Raw genomic sequence first — 13954 nt, 5'->3', positions numbered from 1 at the left:
CCCACTATTTTTTTTTTTTTTTTTTTTGCGGTATGCGGGCCTCTCACTGCCGTAGCCTCTCCCGCTGCGGAGCACAGGCTCCGGACGCGCAGGCGCAGCGGCCACGGCTCACGGGCCCAGCCGCTCCGCGGCACGTGGGATCCTCCCGGACCGGGGCGCGAACCCGCGTCCCCTGCCTCGGCAGGCCGACTCTCAACCACTGCGCCACCCGGGAAGCCCCGGACCCACTATTAACAGATAAAGATGTTGAAGTGCACAAAGCACATGAGAGCTTTCTACCCTTAACTTTCCTAATAAGGTCCCAAGCTCATTCCTTATGAAGGCTCCCCAAAAGCCTTAGGGTCTTATTTATTATTTATTTATTTATGTATTTATTTTTGGCTGTGTTGGGTCTTCGTTGCTGCGCGCAGGAAATGTGGAAAACGTTGCTTTCTCTGGTTGCGGCGGGCGGGGTCTACTCTTCGTTGCGGTGCGCAGGCTTCTCATTGCGGTGGCTTCTCTTGTTGCGGAGCACGGGCTTTAGGCACGCGGGCTTCAGTAGTTGTGGCGCACGGGCTTAGCTGCTCCGTGGCATGTGGCATCTTCCTGCACCAGGGATCAAACCCGTGTCCCCTGCACTGGCAGGTGGATTCTTTACCACTGCACCACCAGGGAAGTCCAGGGTCTTCTTCTTCTTCTTCTTATTTTTAACATCTTTATTGGAGTATAATTGCTTTACAATGGTGTGTTAGTTTCTGCTTTATAACGAAGTGAATCAGCTATACGTAATTTTTTCAAAACAACACTTCAGATAGGAATGCTAACAAGGTCAATAACAACATCCCCGTTTTCTAGAATTAAGCTTTTCACCCTTTAGGGTAGGCCTCTCCTGAAATTTGGAAAAGACTAAAAGGCTGGTCTATCTGCAAACAGACATGTGTTTTCTTGGCCCCTAGGTGCAGGATGAGAGTTTGATATCGGTGTAGCTTATGTAGGAAAAAATATAAAACAACAGCAGTGCCCTAATCCAAAGCATCTAGAGATTCTCATCATCGAAGAACTGTGCTTGCTGGAGTTTTTAAGGTGTTAGACTTTATTTCCATTTCAACACAAGGGATTTCCTTCTAAAGTTGTAAATCAGTGCATTTACATGAATGCTGGAGAAATGAGGTCAGAAACAGAGTGTTACTGGCATTTGGGAGGATGACCCTCCATGTGGAACCTTACAAGCTGTCTGCAAGCCTTCCACAGTGTCTGGCCTGCTTGTTCTGGCCTGCTAATTGGCCACTGAACCCGTCACCATACTGACACACAGATGCCTCCCATTTCCTAAGGGCCCTACTGCTAACAAATCTGAGGGGTCAAATCTATATCAGTCACGTCAACTACTCTATGGGCCACTGGCTTATACATAACAGGTGGTTTCTTTCATTACAAACCAATAACAGCTGAACTTTAGAAGTTCAAAAGTAAGAACCATCATTCCGAATACCACCCCTCCAAAATCGATGTGGGACAGAATGGCCGGGTCTGTTTTCTCCTAGTAACCCCACATCCGCTTGGTGTGCAGCGTTCTTTCTAAAATGGAGAAGGCTTTCAAGTATGGTACCTATTCCTGAGGGTTTTCACAGAGGTGGAAAATCAGCACGTGTCTGGAAGAAGTTTAAATCAAGTTCTGTCAAGGTTCCTGATCAAGGTGAACTGGAAAACCCTGAGCTCACCTCTTCCCACGGACACACCAGAACTACAATTACAAAGGAAACACTATCTCTGAGAATGACCTGAAGACAGCAGAACAGATTTTCCACAGTGGAACACATAAAGAAAAGGCTAGATCAAGATGGGTAGGAGGGGCAGAGAAGTGGTCTAGTTAGAAGCTACTCTCCTGCCGTGCTGACCCACAGGGGGAGGGATATCACAACTGTGAAGGTCCCCCCGAGGAGCGAGGGGTGCAAGAGGGCCCATGTCAGGCTCGCCAGCCTGGGGGACCTGCACTGGGAAGACAAGTCCCCATACATCTGGCTCTGAAAACCAGCAGGGCTTACATCCAGGGGGGCCCGAGGGCTGTGGGAAACCAAGACCCCACTCTTGAGGGGCTCACGTGCAAACTCACTTTCTTTGAGTCCCAGCACAGAGGCAGCAGCTTGGAAAGCACCTGGGTTGTCTGAGAAAAGTGATTCATTGACTAATTTTAGAGCACGTGCCAGAGGGGCAGGATCTAGTGGGAACTTCTCCGAGCACAGAAGTGCTGGTGGGCGCCGTTTTTTCTCTCCTTCCACCTACTTGGCCAGGTGCTCACGGGTAGCATTCTGTCACCGTCCGTCCACTTAGCTAACACGGTGCACCCCACCCCAGCATGCCTCTGGGCGACTGCCCTGCCCAACCTGCCTACCCCGGCCAGCACCTCACCTCCAAAGTTGCTCCTGTCCGACCCAGTGGGCAGCCCTGGATGGCGCTGGTGTCCCCCAAAGCAACTCCCACTCTTGGGGGCTGGGAACGAAGGACACCAAGGAAAGCACTCCTCCCGGTACACAGCGGGAAGGCAGTAATCAGAAACCCAAAGGATGGTTAAAATCTAAAACTGTCTGGAAATGCTTTTGAATTAAAAAAAAAATAGGCATCAACAATTGCCCTTTGGGGAATTTAGGAAAAACGCAAACGAGGTGACCCAACTCAGAATCATATTGGCATCTATTCTCACTGCAAGAAGATCAGGTGCTGAAAGAGGGTCCACAAGTTTCATTATCAGAATCTTGGCAGGAGCAGTGCCTCCCCTTTTCAAGTTGGGTTGTTAACTTCTAATATAGGCATACCGGCTATCATTGCACTTCACAGATACTGAATTTTTTACAAACTGAAGGTTTGTAGCAGCCCTGTGTCAGGCAAGTCTAGTGGTGCCACATTTCAAATTTTTTTACGATTATTATATTTGTTAGGGTTCTACAAATGGAACCACAAAGGCTGAATGACAGCACATCTGTTTACAACATGGTTTACCGAATATTTTAAGCCCACTGCTGAGATCTATTGCGCAGAGAAAAAGATTCCTTCCAAACTATTACTTCATTGACAATGTACCCGGTCACCCAAGAGCTCTGACAGAAATGTTCAACAAGATTCATGTTGCTTTCATGCCTGCTAACACTACATCCATTCTGCAGCCCACGGATCAAGGAGTCACTTTGACTTTCAAGTCTTATTATTTAGGAAATACATTCTGTAAGGCTCTAGCAGCACTAGGTAGTGATTCATCTGACGGATCTAGGAAGAGTCTACTGAAAACCTTCCAGGAAGGATTCACTATCCTAGATGCCAATAAGAACATTCGTGATTCACGGGAAGAGGTCCAAATATCAACGTTAACAGGAGCTTGGAAGAAGTTGATTCCATCCCTCATGGATGACTTGGAGGGGTTCAGCCTGCAGTGGAGGAAAGTTTTTCCCCATGTGGTGGAAACAGCAGGAGAGCTAGAACTCGAAGTGGAGGCTAAAGATGTGACTGAACTGCTGCAATCTCGTGATAAAACTTTTAACAGATGAGGAGTTGCTTCTTATGGCTGAGCAGGGAAAGTGGTTTCTTGAGACGGAATCCACTCCTGGGGAAGATGCTATGAAGATTGTTGAAATGACAACAGAGGATTTAGAATATGACATAAACTTAGGTAAAAAAGCAGCAACAGGATTTGAGAGGACTGACTCCAACTTTGAAAGAAATTCTACTGTGGGTCAAATGCTATCGAACAGCATTGCGTGCTACAGAGAAACTGTTTGTGAAAGGAAGAGTCCGTCGGTGCAGCAAACTTCTCTGTTGTCTTATTTTAAGAAATTGCTACAGGCACCCAGCCTTCAGTAGCCACCACCCTGATGAGTCAGCAGCCCTCGGCATGGAGGCAAGACCTGCAAAAAGATCACGACGCACTGAAGGCTCAGATGATGGTTAGCAGTTTTCAGCGATGAAGTCATTTTTAATTACATTGTTCTTTTTAGACATAAAACGATTGCATGCTTAACAGACTACAGAATAGCGTCGGCATAACTTTCACATGCACTGAGAAACCAGAAAATTCTCGTGACGCGCTTTACTGCAATGTTTGCTTCGTGGCGGTGGCCTGGGACCAACCCCGCAGTATCTCCGAGGTATGCCTGTAGTCTCACGTCAATTTCTCATTGCTCTCCATATGTCTCCTGCTTCTCAGGTAAGCATAGGAATCTTTAGGAAACCCCTTTAAACTTGTGTCCTTCCCTAAAGATAATAAGATAATAAAGGACTCATTCCACAGTGCATGTTTCAAACCAAACCACTTCATTTCAAATGAAAATGGATTTCTTTCCTGAAAAACACTGAAAAAAAAAAAGTCCCTTTTAGAAATTTCTGAAGAGCCAGCATCAAACAGAATTTTTGAGTGGGCCGAACACACGGCGTTACGTTCAGGGCCCACATTCCGTTTCCCTTTCTGTGCTGGGCTTCTCACTGCAGCCTTTCCTCAAACTCAGTCACGCTGTGTCAGGAAGAGGACTAATTCAGCCGACAGCACCTAAGGTTTCATGGTCACTAGGGTAACAGCATGTTTTTAATCATCCCTCATGGAAAGGGTAACAGTTTTATATGCATATCTTTTCCTTTCTGAGAAAACTTTTAAATCAAGCAGAGCAAAGCTTTGGAGTTACTTGCATAACTGCATCTTCTGAGCACTTCATATCTGTCTGTCTACCAGAGAAAAACCCTTCAGTTCCTGTCAACTGCTGACGAGGCACCAAAAATCGACCAGCAGGCCTTTTCTTTTCTACAGCAAGATTTCCTGGTGTCTTTAGACAGGACTATCACTACAGCATGACTACAGGCAAATATTTCTTAAAAAACGAATCCCACATTTCACGAGTTTTATTTTTTTGGCTGCATTTCTGGCATGTAACAAATCCTGAAAAGGAGATATGCAAACGTTGAGGAGACACCTGAGTTATAATCAAGATATGTCTGTTGTCAGAACCCTCTGGTGGGACGAGAGTTTTGTTAATTTTACTAAACGTTTTTTTAAAAATGTTGGAAATCATATGGGGAAGTCTTTCAGATTATACATACAATGGGATGTTACTCAGCCATAAAAAAGAATGAAATAATGCCATTGGCAGCAACATGGATGGACCTAGAGATGATCATACTAAGTGAAGTAAGTCAAACAGAGAAAGACAAATACCATATGATACCACTTATTTGTGCAATCTAAAAAAAAATGATACAAATGAACTTATTTACAAAACAGAAATAGACTCACAGACATAGACGACAAACCTATGGTTACCAAAGGGGAAAGGCTGGGGGAGGGATAAATCAGGAGCTTGGGATGAACAAACACACACTACTACATACAAGATAGATAACCAGCAAGGTCCTACTGTATAGCACAGGGAACTCTACTCAATATTCTGTGAAAACCTGTATGAGAAGGTTTGCTGTGTACTCACTTTGTACACTCAGGTGTACTTACTTTGCTGTACACCTGAAACTAACAGAACATTGTAAATCAACTATACTTCAACGTAAAAGAAGAGAGAAAAAACCCCTTAAAAAAAGAACTGGATCCGAAGCCCCGTCAGGAGTGGAAACAGTAGATAAGGTCTCCTCGGCAGCACAGCAGATAAAACCCATAGAAATCTTTTGCGGAAGTGAAGGCCAATGAGTGGTGAACAGAGGTCTTGTTTCCAAAAGCTGCACAAACACTGCTGACCTGGCACGGCCTCTGCCCGAGAGCCTTCCAGGTGGCTCTTCCCTCCTTCCCTGCATGGGAGGGAGCCCGAGACGGGGGTTTGTGTGGACGGGTGACTCTAGGTCCAGAAGGGTTTTCCTTGCTATCCTGACCATGCATTGCTCTTGTCCCCTTAGATGGCCACTGTGTGAAGCATCTGATCTTTCTCCTATCGGTGTAAACAGTCCTGGTTCTTCACATGGTTTGAGGCAACAAACATCTTCATATGGGCTATCAAGGTCTTCCTTCCCGTCTCCTATACTCTGAATTCACAACAGACCCAACTAGCAGAAGATGGTAATTAACCACCCTTTACACAATGGTACACACACAAGGCTACACCTGATTCTACACTTGCTTCCAATTCCCGGCCAAAACTCTCTGTGACCTAAGAGAAACTAGGTAGAAAAGACAGTTCAGGTAAACCAGAGTGATTCACTGCCGTTGTTTGACACGGTGTAGCTAAACCAGAAGGCTTGTCAGTCTCAGTGAGAAGTTACGATCCTAACAAACCCCACGACCGGGGAAAGCTGTGCCTCTTTCAGGGGAGGGAGGACACGGCAATCACCTTCGGGCCCTTCCTACAGAAAACAGAGAAGCCGTAGGAAGGAAAGTGAACTAGTGAAAGGGAAATAACTCTCCGCATATATAGTATTTTGAAGTGTATTCCTGTGTGATATTGGTGTTAACTTTCTCTTTTCTCCTTCACCCATTCATCTGTTGATGGACACTTAGGTTGCTTCCATGTCTTGGCTACTGTAAATAGTGCTGCCATGAACACTGGGGTGCATGCATCTTTCCAAATTAGCATCTTTGTCTTTCTCCTTTACACAAGCTTTTGATGATTCCAAGGAGAGCCCTTGAGTTCCTCTATAATAACACATGAAAAGCAGTGTCTCTGGCCTTACCTCTCACAGTACGTACTCATTGGATCTAATGCTTCCTTGTCAGAGCTGTGAATCTTCTAAACCAGGGTCCCCTTGGCCCCTCTGCTGATTGCCAATCACATTTCTAGAAAATGCTCTTGCCAGCTGAATTTAGCCAAGCTACACTTAAGATCATGTCTCTTGTCAAGTTATCATCAGTGGAGCAAATTTTTTTTTGCCAATTTAAGTCTTGCTTTGAAAAATTTAGAAACAACATGAGAATTTTTTTTTTTTTAATTCAGAAGTTACCATCCACAACTTTTGCAGAAGAAGAAAAAGGATTCTAAAATTTCTCAAAAATATATTTCGGACCCAAATCACTAGTTATAGTAGCAGGTCTTAAGACTTTTTCCTCAGTTTCTTTAAGATACTAAGATACTAAGATTCTTGTTGTCTACTTACATTAACAGCGAGGCATAAACAACTAGAAATTTGCATATAATAATGATAAATAAGCATATTATTGCTGTTATTATCATAAGTAGTGTTATTAAATACATTTAGATTAGCAGATAATTATCAGTCAGGTTTAAACTGGAATGACTAATAGTTAAAAATTTATTTCTAGAATATCAAATATTAACAAGATATCCTATATTAAATCATTATATATGCATATGTATATATAAATTTATAAAATACATACCAAGCATATATATTATATATAATCTAATATACATACTTTTAATGTATACTAATATATATTTGTAATGTATATTAATATATATAATTTTTGCCTTAACTGTGATTAGCATGTTATAAATACTGAGAGTTAAAGAGTTGGTAAACAAATATTGTCCTCAAAGACATACCTTGGGGCCCAGGGTCTCCTGGTGGCCCAGGTAACCCATCCTTTCCTGGTGGACCAGGCCTCCCATGAGCTTGAGCAGCCAGCATTGCTGCTGGTAGCTTGAGCTGGGACAGGAACACAGCCATCCTCTCTTCATTGATGAAAGGGAAAATAATATGCATGTTATGGAAATACTTTTTATGTCAAAAGTTTTCAAATATCTTTACATAAAATTCAACAAAAAATTACTTGGTTTTCAATTTAAGCACATCTAATTTACCAACTGGTCTGATCGTGGAGAGATTTTTTTGATTGTTCAAGTAAAACAGATTGTACAAAGCTGTTTGAATATGGATGCAGATGAGTTGTGTTGATCAGCGGATTGAGAACCTTCAGTGCTTCAGAGACGTCGCCATTCTAGCAGACAATACCCTAGAGCAGGGGTCCATGGCCCGTTAGGAACTGGGCCGCACAGCAGGAGGCGAGCGGCGGGCGAGCAAGCGAAGCTTCGCCTGTATTTACAGCCGCTCCCCATGGCTCGCATTACCGCCTGAGCTCCGCCTCCTGTCAGATCAGCTGCGGCATTAGATTCTCATAGGAGCGCGAACCCTACTGTGAACTGTGCATTCGAGCGATCTAGGTCGCGCGCTCCTTGTGAGAATCTAATGCCTGATGATCTGAGGTGGAGCTGAGGCATTGATGCTAGCACTGGGGAGTGGCTGCAAATACAGATGATCATTAGCAGAGAGGTTTGACTGCACAGGGACCATAATAAATCAATTGCTTGCAGACTCATATCAAAACCCGATCTGTGAGTGGCAAGTGACAAGTTGCGTCTTACGGAGTAGACTGGACATAAGCAACACACGTCGGGCGTCACTGTCCCCATCGCCCCCAGATGGGACCATCTAGTTGCAGGAAAACAAGCTCAGGGCTCCCACTGATTCTGCATTATGGTGAGCTGTATAATTAGTTCATTACATATTACGGTGTAATAATAGAAATAAAGTGAACAATAAATGTAATGCACTTGAATCATCCCGAAACCCTCCGCCCCCGTCTGTGGAAAAACTGTCTTCCACGAAACCGGTCCCTGGTGCCAAAAAGGTTGGGGACCGCTGTCCTAGAGCCTAATTAACCTCTGGTAATGACCTGTGGAGAGAATTCAGGTTCATATTTAAAAATGGTTGTTATAATACATTTAAGCCACTTTCCAGCAGTGTTGTGAACGTGCGTGTGATGGTTTCAAATATGGTGACAAGGTCTTTGACGCTCCCTTCCAAATGGAATTAGGTGGAGCCTAATCCCCCTATTCTGGAGTGTGGGCTGAACTTCCTTTCACTTCTAATGAATAGAAAAAAGGCAAGTGGGGACACTAAGTCATAAAAGCCTCATGGCTTCCTGGCTGCTTACTCTCTTAGATTCTCATTCTGGGGGAAGCCAGCTGCCACGTCGTGAGGGCATGAAGAGACCCACATGGGAGTGAGCTGAAGCCACCTGCCAACAGCCACGTGAGTGAGCCTGGAGGTGGATCTTCCCGCCCCAGCTGAGCCCTCAGAGCACGTCAGCTCTGGCTGACACCCTGAAGGCAACTTCATGACAGACGCCGAGACAGAACCACACAAGTAAGCGACCCTTTAAGTCCCTGACCCACAGAAAATGCGCAATAATAAACACTTTTGTTTTAAGCCACTAAAGTTTTGAGATATTTTCTTATGCAGCAATAGATAACTCATATGGTATGTGACACTTTATATCCTTGAACAAAACTGCATTATTGATAGAGAGGTTTATTTATTGAAAAGATGGTCACTGGCTTCATATTCATTATGATTTCATGGCACTGTTTAATTTCTATACTGGGCTAATACTTTGCTTTGTCAGAAACTAACTTATGCTTTTTAAAGAAAATGTTCTATTATACACCCTCAATATTATTCTTTTTTCTTTTTTCTTTTGGTTTGATTTCCAGTTAGTTCCATCATTCAGCCAAGGTTTTAGTAGGAAGGATGTCTCATTTGGCCAAAGGGACAAACGCAGCATTGGTGCCAAGCAGCAGGCGCCCAGGGAATGCCAACTGCAGACCGAGTGAAAGCAGCGAAGTCTCTACATTTCTGTGAACCTCAAGAAAACGCTGAAACTAAGAACACACAAGTTACAGGAAGTTGACAAACTATCCCGAACATTTAAAAATCTTTTGTCAGTGTTGAGTGATGTGACCTTTGTGAACTGAATGCGTCCTAAATCTTCTGAAGGACACATCACTGTCATCTGCCCTTTGTTCATCCACCAGGCTGCCTGGAGCCCAAACCTGTTCATCTGGGTCCTAAAGAGAAAGTCCAGGGAACGGAGGCAGGACTGTGTAAGAGTGCTACCTCGGGTGAGCTCGGCTGTCTGGCCGTGAGCGTGTCCTACAAATGTCAGTGCTTAGGGTCAAGAAAAAAGTGACTCTACATCGTAGAACACTGGTGCATTAATAACTCATAACACTTAAAGGGTCTGGAAAATGAACACCAAAAAATGTAAATATGAAAATACAAGTAAAAATTTTCACCCTAAAATTCCTAAACAAGCCATATTATTAACTAAATTAAATATTCTCTATAAGCAGGGCTTTGCATTGGGCCTTTAACATTTTCTGCATTAAGTGCTCTTGTTCAGAAATCATGGAGAATTACTCAGCCAAAAAAGAAACAAAATTGAGTTATCTGTAGTGAGGTGGATGGACCTAGAGTCTGTCATACAGAGTGAAGTAAGTCAGAAAGAGAAAAACAAATACCGTATGCTAACACATATATATGGAATCTAGAAAAAAAAAAAGGTTCTGGAGAACCTAGGGGCAGGACAGGAATAAAGAGGCAGATGTAGAGAATGGACTTGAGGACAGGGGGAGGGGGAAGGGTAAGCTGGGACGAAGTGAGAGAGTGGCATGGACACCACCTAGAGGGGTGGGATAGGGAGGGTCGGAGGGAGATGCAAGAGGGAGGGGATATGGGGATATATGTATACATATAGCTGATTCACTTCATTATAAAGCAGAAACTAACACACCATTGTAAAGCAATTATACTCCAATAAAGATGTTAAAAAAAAATCATGGAGAGAGCAGAGAGAGATGATCATTTCAATATTCAATAAGAACTATTATCCATGTTTTTATAAGCGCTGTGCACTATAAAGATTAACTGCCAACAAGCTTTATTTTTTGACTAGAAATCTGTTATATAATTATTCTCAGAATTACTTTTTTGAATAATCAAATCTACGGTTACACTTATTGTAGAATTCTTAGTTATTAATCCCACATAGACTGTTGTTCAGTTAAATTTCATCTCAAAAGCATTTTCAATATTTTGCCACTATATGGAATTAATTTTGGTAGTCATTAATGCAAATTCACCCAAAGTCCATGATAAATACAATGTATCATGGATTCTGTATTTAAACTAGCTTGTTTTGTTTATATTTTACATAGCTCATATTTAACAAATCTAATATATACATAACTAGATGTAAAACAGAAAACTGGAGGAAGGCATATCCTTGCCATGACAAAAAAAAGTAACCACATTTTTTTCTTTTCACATATTTTCTTTAAAAAGCAAATTCAAATGATTTCACTTGTAAAACTAACAATTTTTCAAAGATATAGCTAGTAAGTGGTAAGAAATGACCCTTCCATGTGAAAAATTCAGCATAGGTTTGGTGCAGACAAATCTTCTAGAAAAATGTTTTACTGATTAAATTAGTGTTTATTCTGCAACTAAGAACCAAATGAGAGTAACATATTAGCATCTATAGCTGCCAGTTAGAAAAAACAAGGGCCAAATCATATAGACCTTGTAAAGAATTACCTCAATTTTCTCCAGTCTCTTCGCTCAGTTTAATTCATTTAGTTGAACTTTAAAGACACTTTTCCCTTAAACAGGATGTGTATGTTTTACAAATTTTTGATAAAGAGCAAATTACTACTGAGTAAAACCTATTTTTCAATGGGCTTTCAATAAAAATTTTGTTTAAAAAAATGTAGGTCCCTACACTGTTTAGGAAATAAAACCAAAATTCTTTTCAAATAGAATCATTAAGGGAAAAGCCCCAACAAATGTGGCATATTAGCTGTAATTAACAAAACAGTAATCACCCTACACTCACATTCTGAAATCACAAAGCAAGCCGAATGGAAACATGCCGGTACCCACAGGACCAGAATCTCTGATGCGGATTGATTGACAGTGATGATGAAGGCGAATGAAGGTCTGATGAGTCATCCCTAAGAGTGACATTAAGTCACCGGCTTTCCAGTAAAACTTTTTATTACCTGACTTCCCACCTGGGCCATATTTGGTTGATGTTAATACACTTGTTTCCAGTAACAACAGATAAAACAAATTTGCAATTAATATATATAGTTTTGCAAATCATCACATTGAATCTAGATAGAATATCTTTATATTACATTGTAAACTGGGTGTTTTATAAAAAAATATGAAATTCAGTGATCACAGTTTGAAACTGCATATTATTTGTTGTTTTGCACTTAAAAGATAGATATATATTTCAGTACAATTTTTCTTAATTTGAAACGTACCTCTTTGTATATCTTCAATGTCTAAACACAAATATTCATAGCACTAGTTTTTCCTCTTTAATGTAGGAATTGAATTGGTAAGTAATTTGCTTTGGGTGCTTTTAAGTATTTTTAGCAAAACAGAAAGTTCTTTTTGATAATTACTTCTAGCTGTAAATTATCTAGCTTTAAGATACACTCAAAAACAGTTATTTAGCACAGGGTAATTACCTCCTCTGAACCATACTCCAATGCTCTATAATTTTAAATAATATGTTTCTGAGCTGGTAAATAAATTGTAAAGACTTGTATTCTTAATTGCGTTTCCTCTGTTTTCAGGGATCTTTGGTCAATTAAACTGTTTTTGGCTATGCTTTCTAATGAGGCAGGAAATTGAAGAGTTTGGACAGGAGCTTGCAGAAACCAGACTCACACAGGCCATCTGCCAAGGCAAACCCATAGCGGTCATTCTAACAAATGACACCAATGGCTGGCCTTCCTTGGAGAATGGGCTTGTTAATATCATGCAGACATTAATATTAATGTGATAATAAAGTACATTATACGGAGAAGGAAGGATGTCATCTGGCCCACGTCTACCTTCTATTTCACAGAATTTGTAAATATTTTCAAAGAGAGAAATTCACTTTTTTCTCCTAATGCCCATTCAAATGTTTAATTGTCCATTTTCTTGGTATAGTTTCAACTTATTTCCTTTTGTTACCCCCTTATGGAAAACAGAGTAGTTAATGAGTATTTCCCTTGGGAAATCCAGTCATCTACTTGATAATACTGTTACCTCTTAGCCTTCATGTTAAATAACTTTTACTCATAGGCTTGGTAATCTGTTCTGTAAATCACTTTTTGGTTCCAATGTTCTGGGGTTTTTCCATACATCTCTTAAATGTGGAAGCAAAAATTGGATACAGTTATCTCTTAATGGGCAAAAATATCAGAAGAGTAATTTCCTTTCATGCCTCGAGAATGACTGTCTAGTTTCGTTCAAACTGTTAATTCAACAGCGTCTTTGGTGGCTTCACATTCATTTTGTGGCACATCATGGTCCGAGGGTTGTTATTGCTACATTTAACTCTGGCTCAATTCTTCGTCACCTTTGTTGCTTTGAAATGTTATTATGAGTAAAGATGGTAGATTGAACACATGCATCTGCTTTAACTCTTTCCTGAATCATTGCAAAACAATGGTAAGTTACTTTTAAAGGCATAAAACCACAAGAAGGGGAGAACGTGAAAGGAGACGACATTAACCTTTGGAAGCTGAGAACCAGATGGCAGAGCGTGGATGACTTAGCCGACTCAAGAAAACCAAATCTTTACGCCAGGAGCTGCGAAGCAGCCTGTGTGAAATCGCAAAATCCTTAAAACGTTCAGGAGTTACTTCTGGAAGTGGGGCTAAAGGAGGGGAACTAAAATAAGGGGGACTGGATGAAGGCCTGTTTAAGAAATGATCTTAGAAATCCCTTTCTCTGCTCTGCGTAGCTGGCTATCTGCCCCTTCCTAATCCCGGCAAAAGGCGGCAGGTTTATCATCTGAAAAGTGTAAATAGACCATCTCTGCGCTGGGGACCCCAGACTGTGTTGAGACTCAGGCTTCCCTCCTGAAAACAAGGAGAAGAAATGGGCACTGCCTTCTTGGAGCTGAGGCCACCACTGCCCTATCCTCCTACCTTGCTCCCCAAATGCTGGCAACCCGGCAGGAAATGCAAGGGTTTCCTTTGGGGAATCTGACCAGAATACAAGGAAAGACTTCAAGACAGTGAAGTTGAGGGTCCCTTAATTTAAAACAAACAAACAAAACAACCAAAAAAAACCACCCAGATTACCCTACAGTAAAGCTCGTGGTTGGCAAGGCCACCATTCACTCCTAACTTTCCAGCAGTTTTTTAGAACCCATGCTTTTTTTTTTTTTTTTTTTTTTTTTTTTTTTTTT

At 41.7% G+C, this 13954-nt stretch overlaps 1 protein-coding gene across 1 annotated transcript in view; it reads right to left on the bottom strand.

Moving 5' to 3' along the window:
• The window catches only part of COL19A1 (collagen type XIX alpha 1 chain), a 342743-nt gene that overhangs the window by 1401 nt on the left and 327388 nt on the right, over window positions 1-13954 (bottom strand). Inside the window, exon 48 of the mRNA XM_028494726.1 lies at window positions 7461-7589. Within this exon, the coding sequence (XP_028350527.1) occupies window positions 7461-7589 (129 nt within the window). The remainder of the gene's footprint in view (window positions 1-7460; window positions 7590-13954) is intronic.

Source organism: Physeter macrocephalus, chromosome 10 (genome assembly GCF_002837175.3).
Source record: "Physeter macrocephalus isolate SW-GA chromosome 10, ASM283717v5, whole genome shotgun sequence".
Classification (NCBI taxonomy): domain Eukaryota; kingdom Metazoa; phylum Chordata; class Mammalia; order Artiodactyla; family Physeteridae; genus Physeter; species Physeter macrocephalus.
This window is presented reverse-complemented; position numbering and strand designations above follow the sequence as displayed.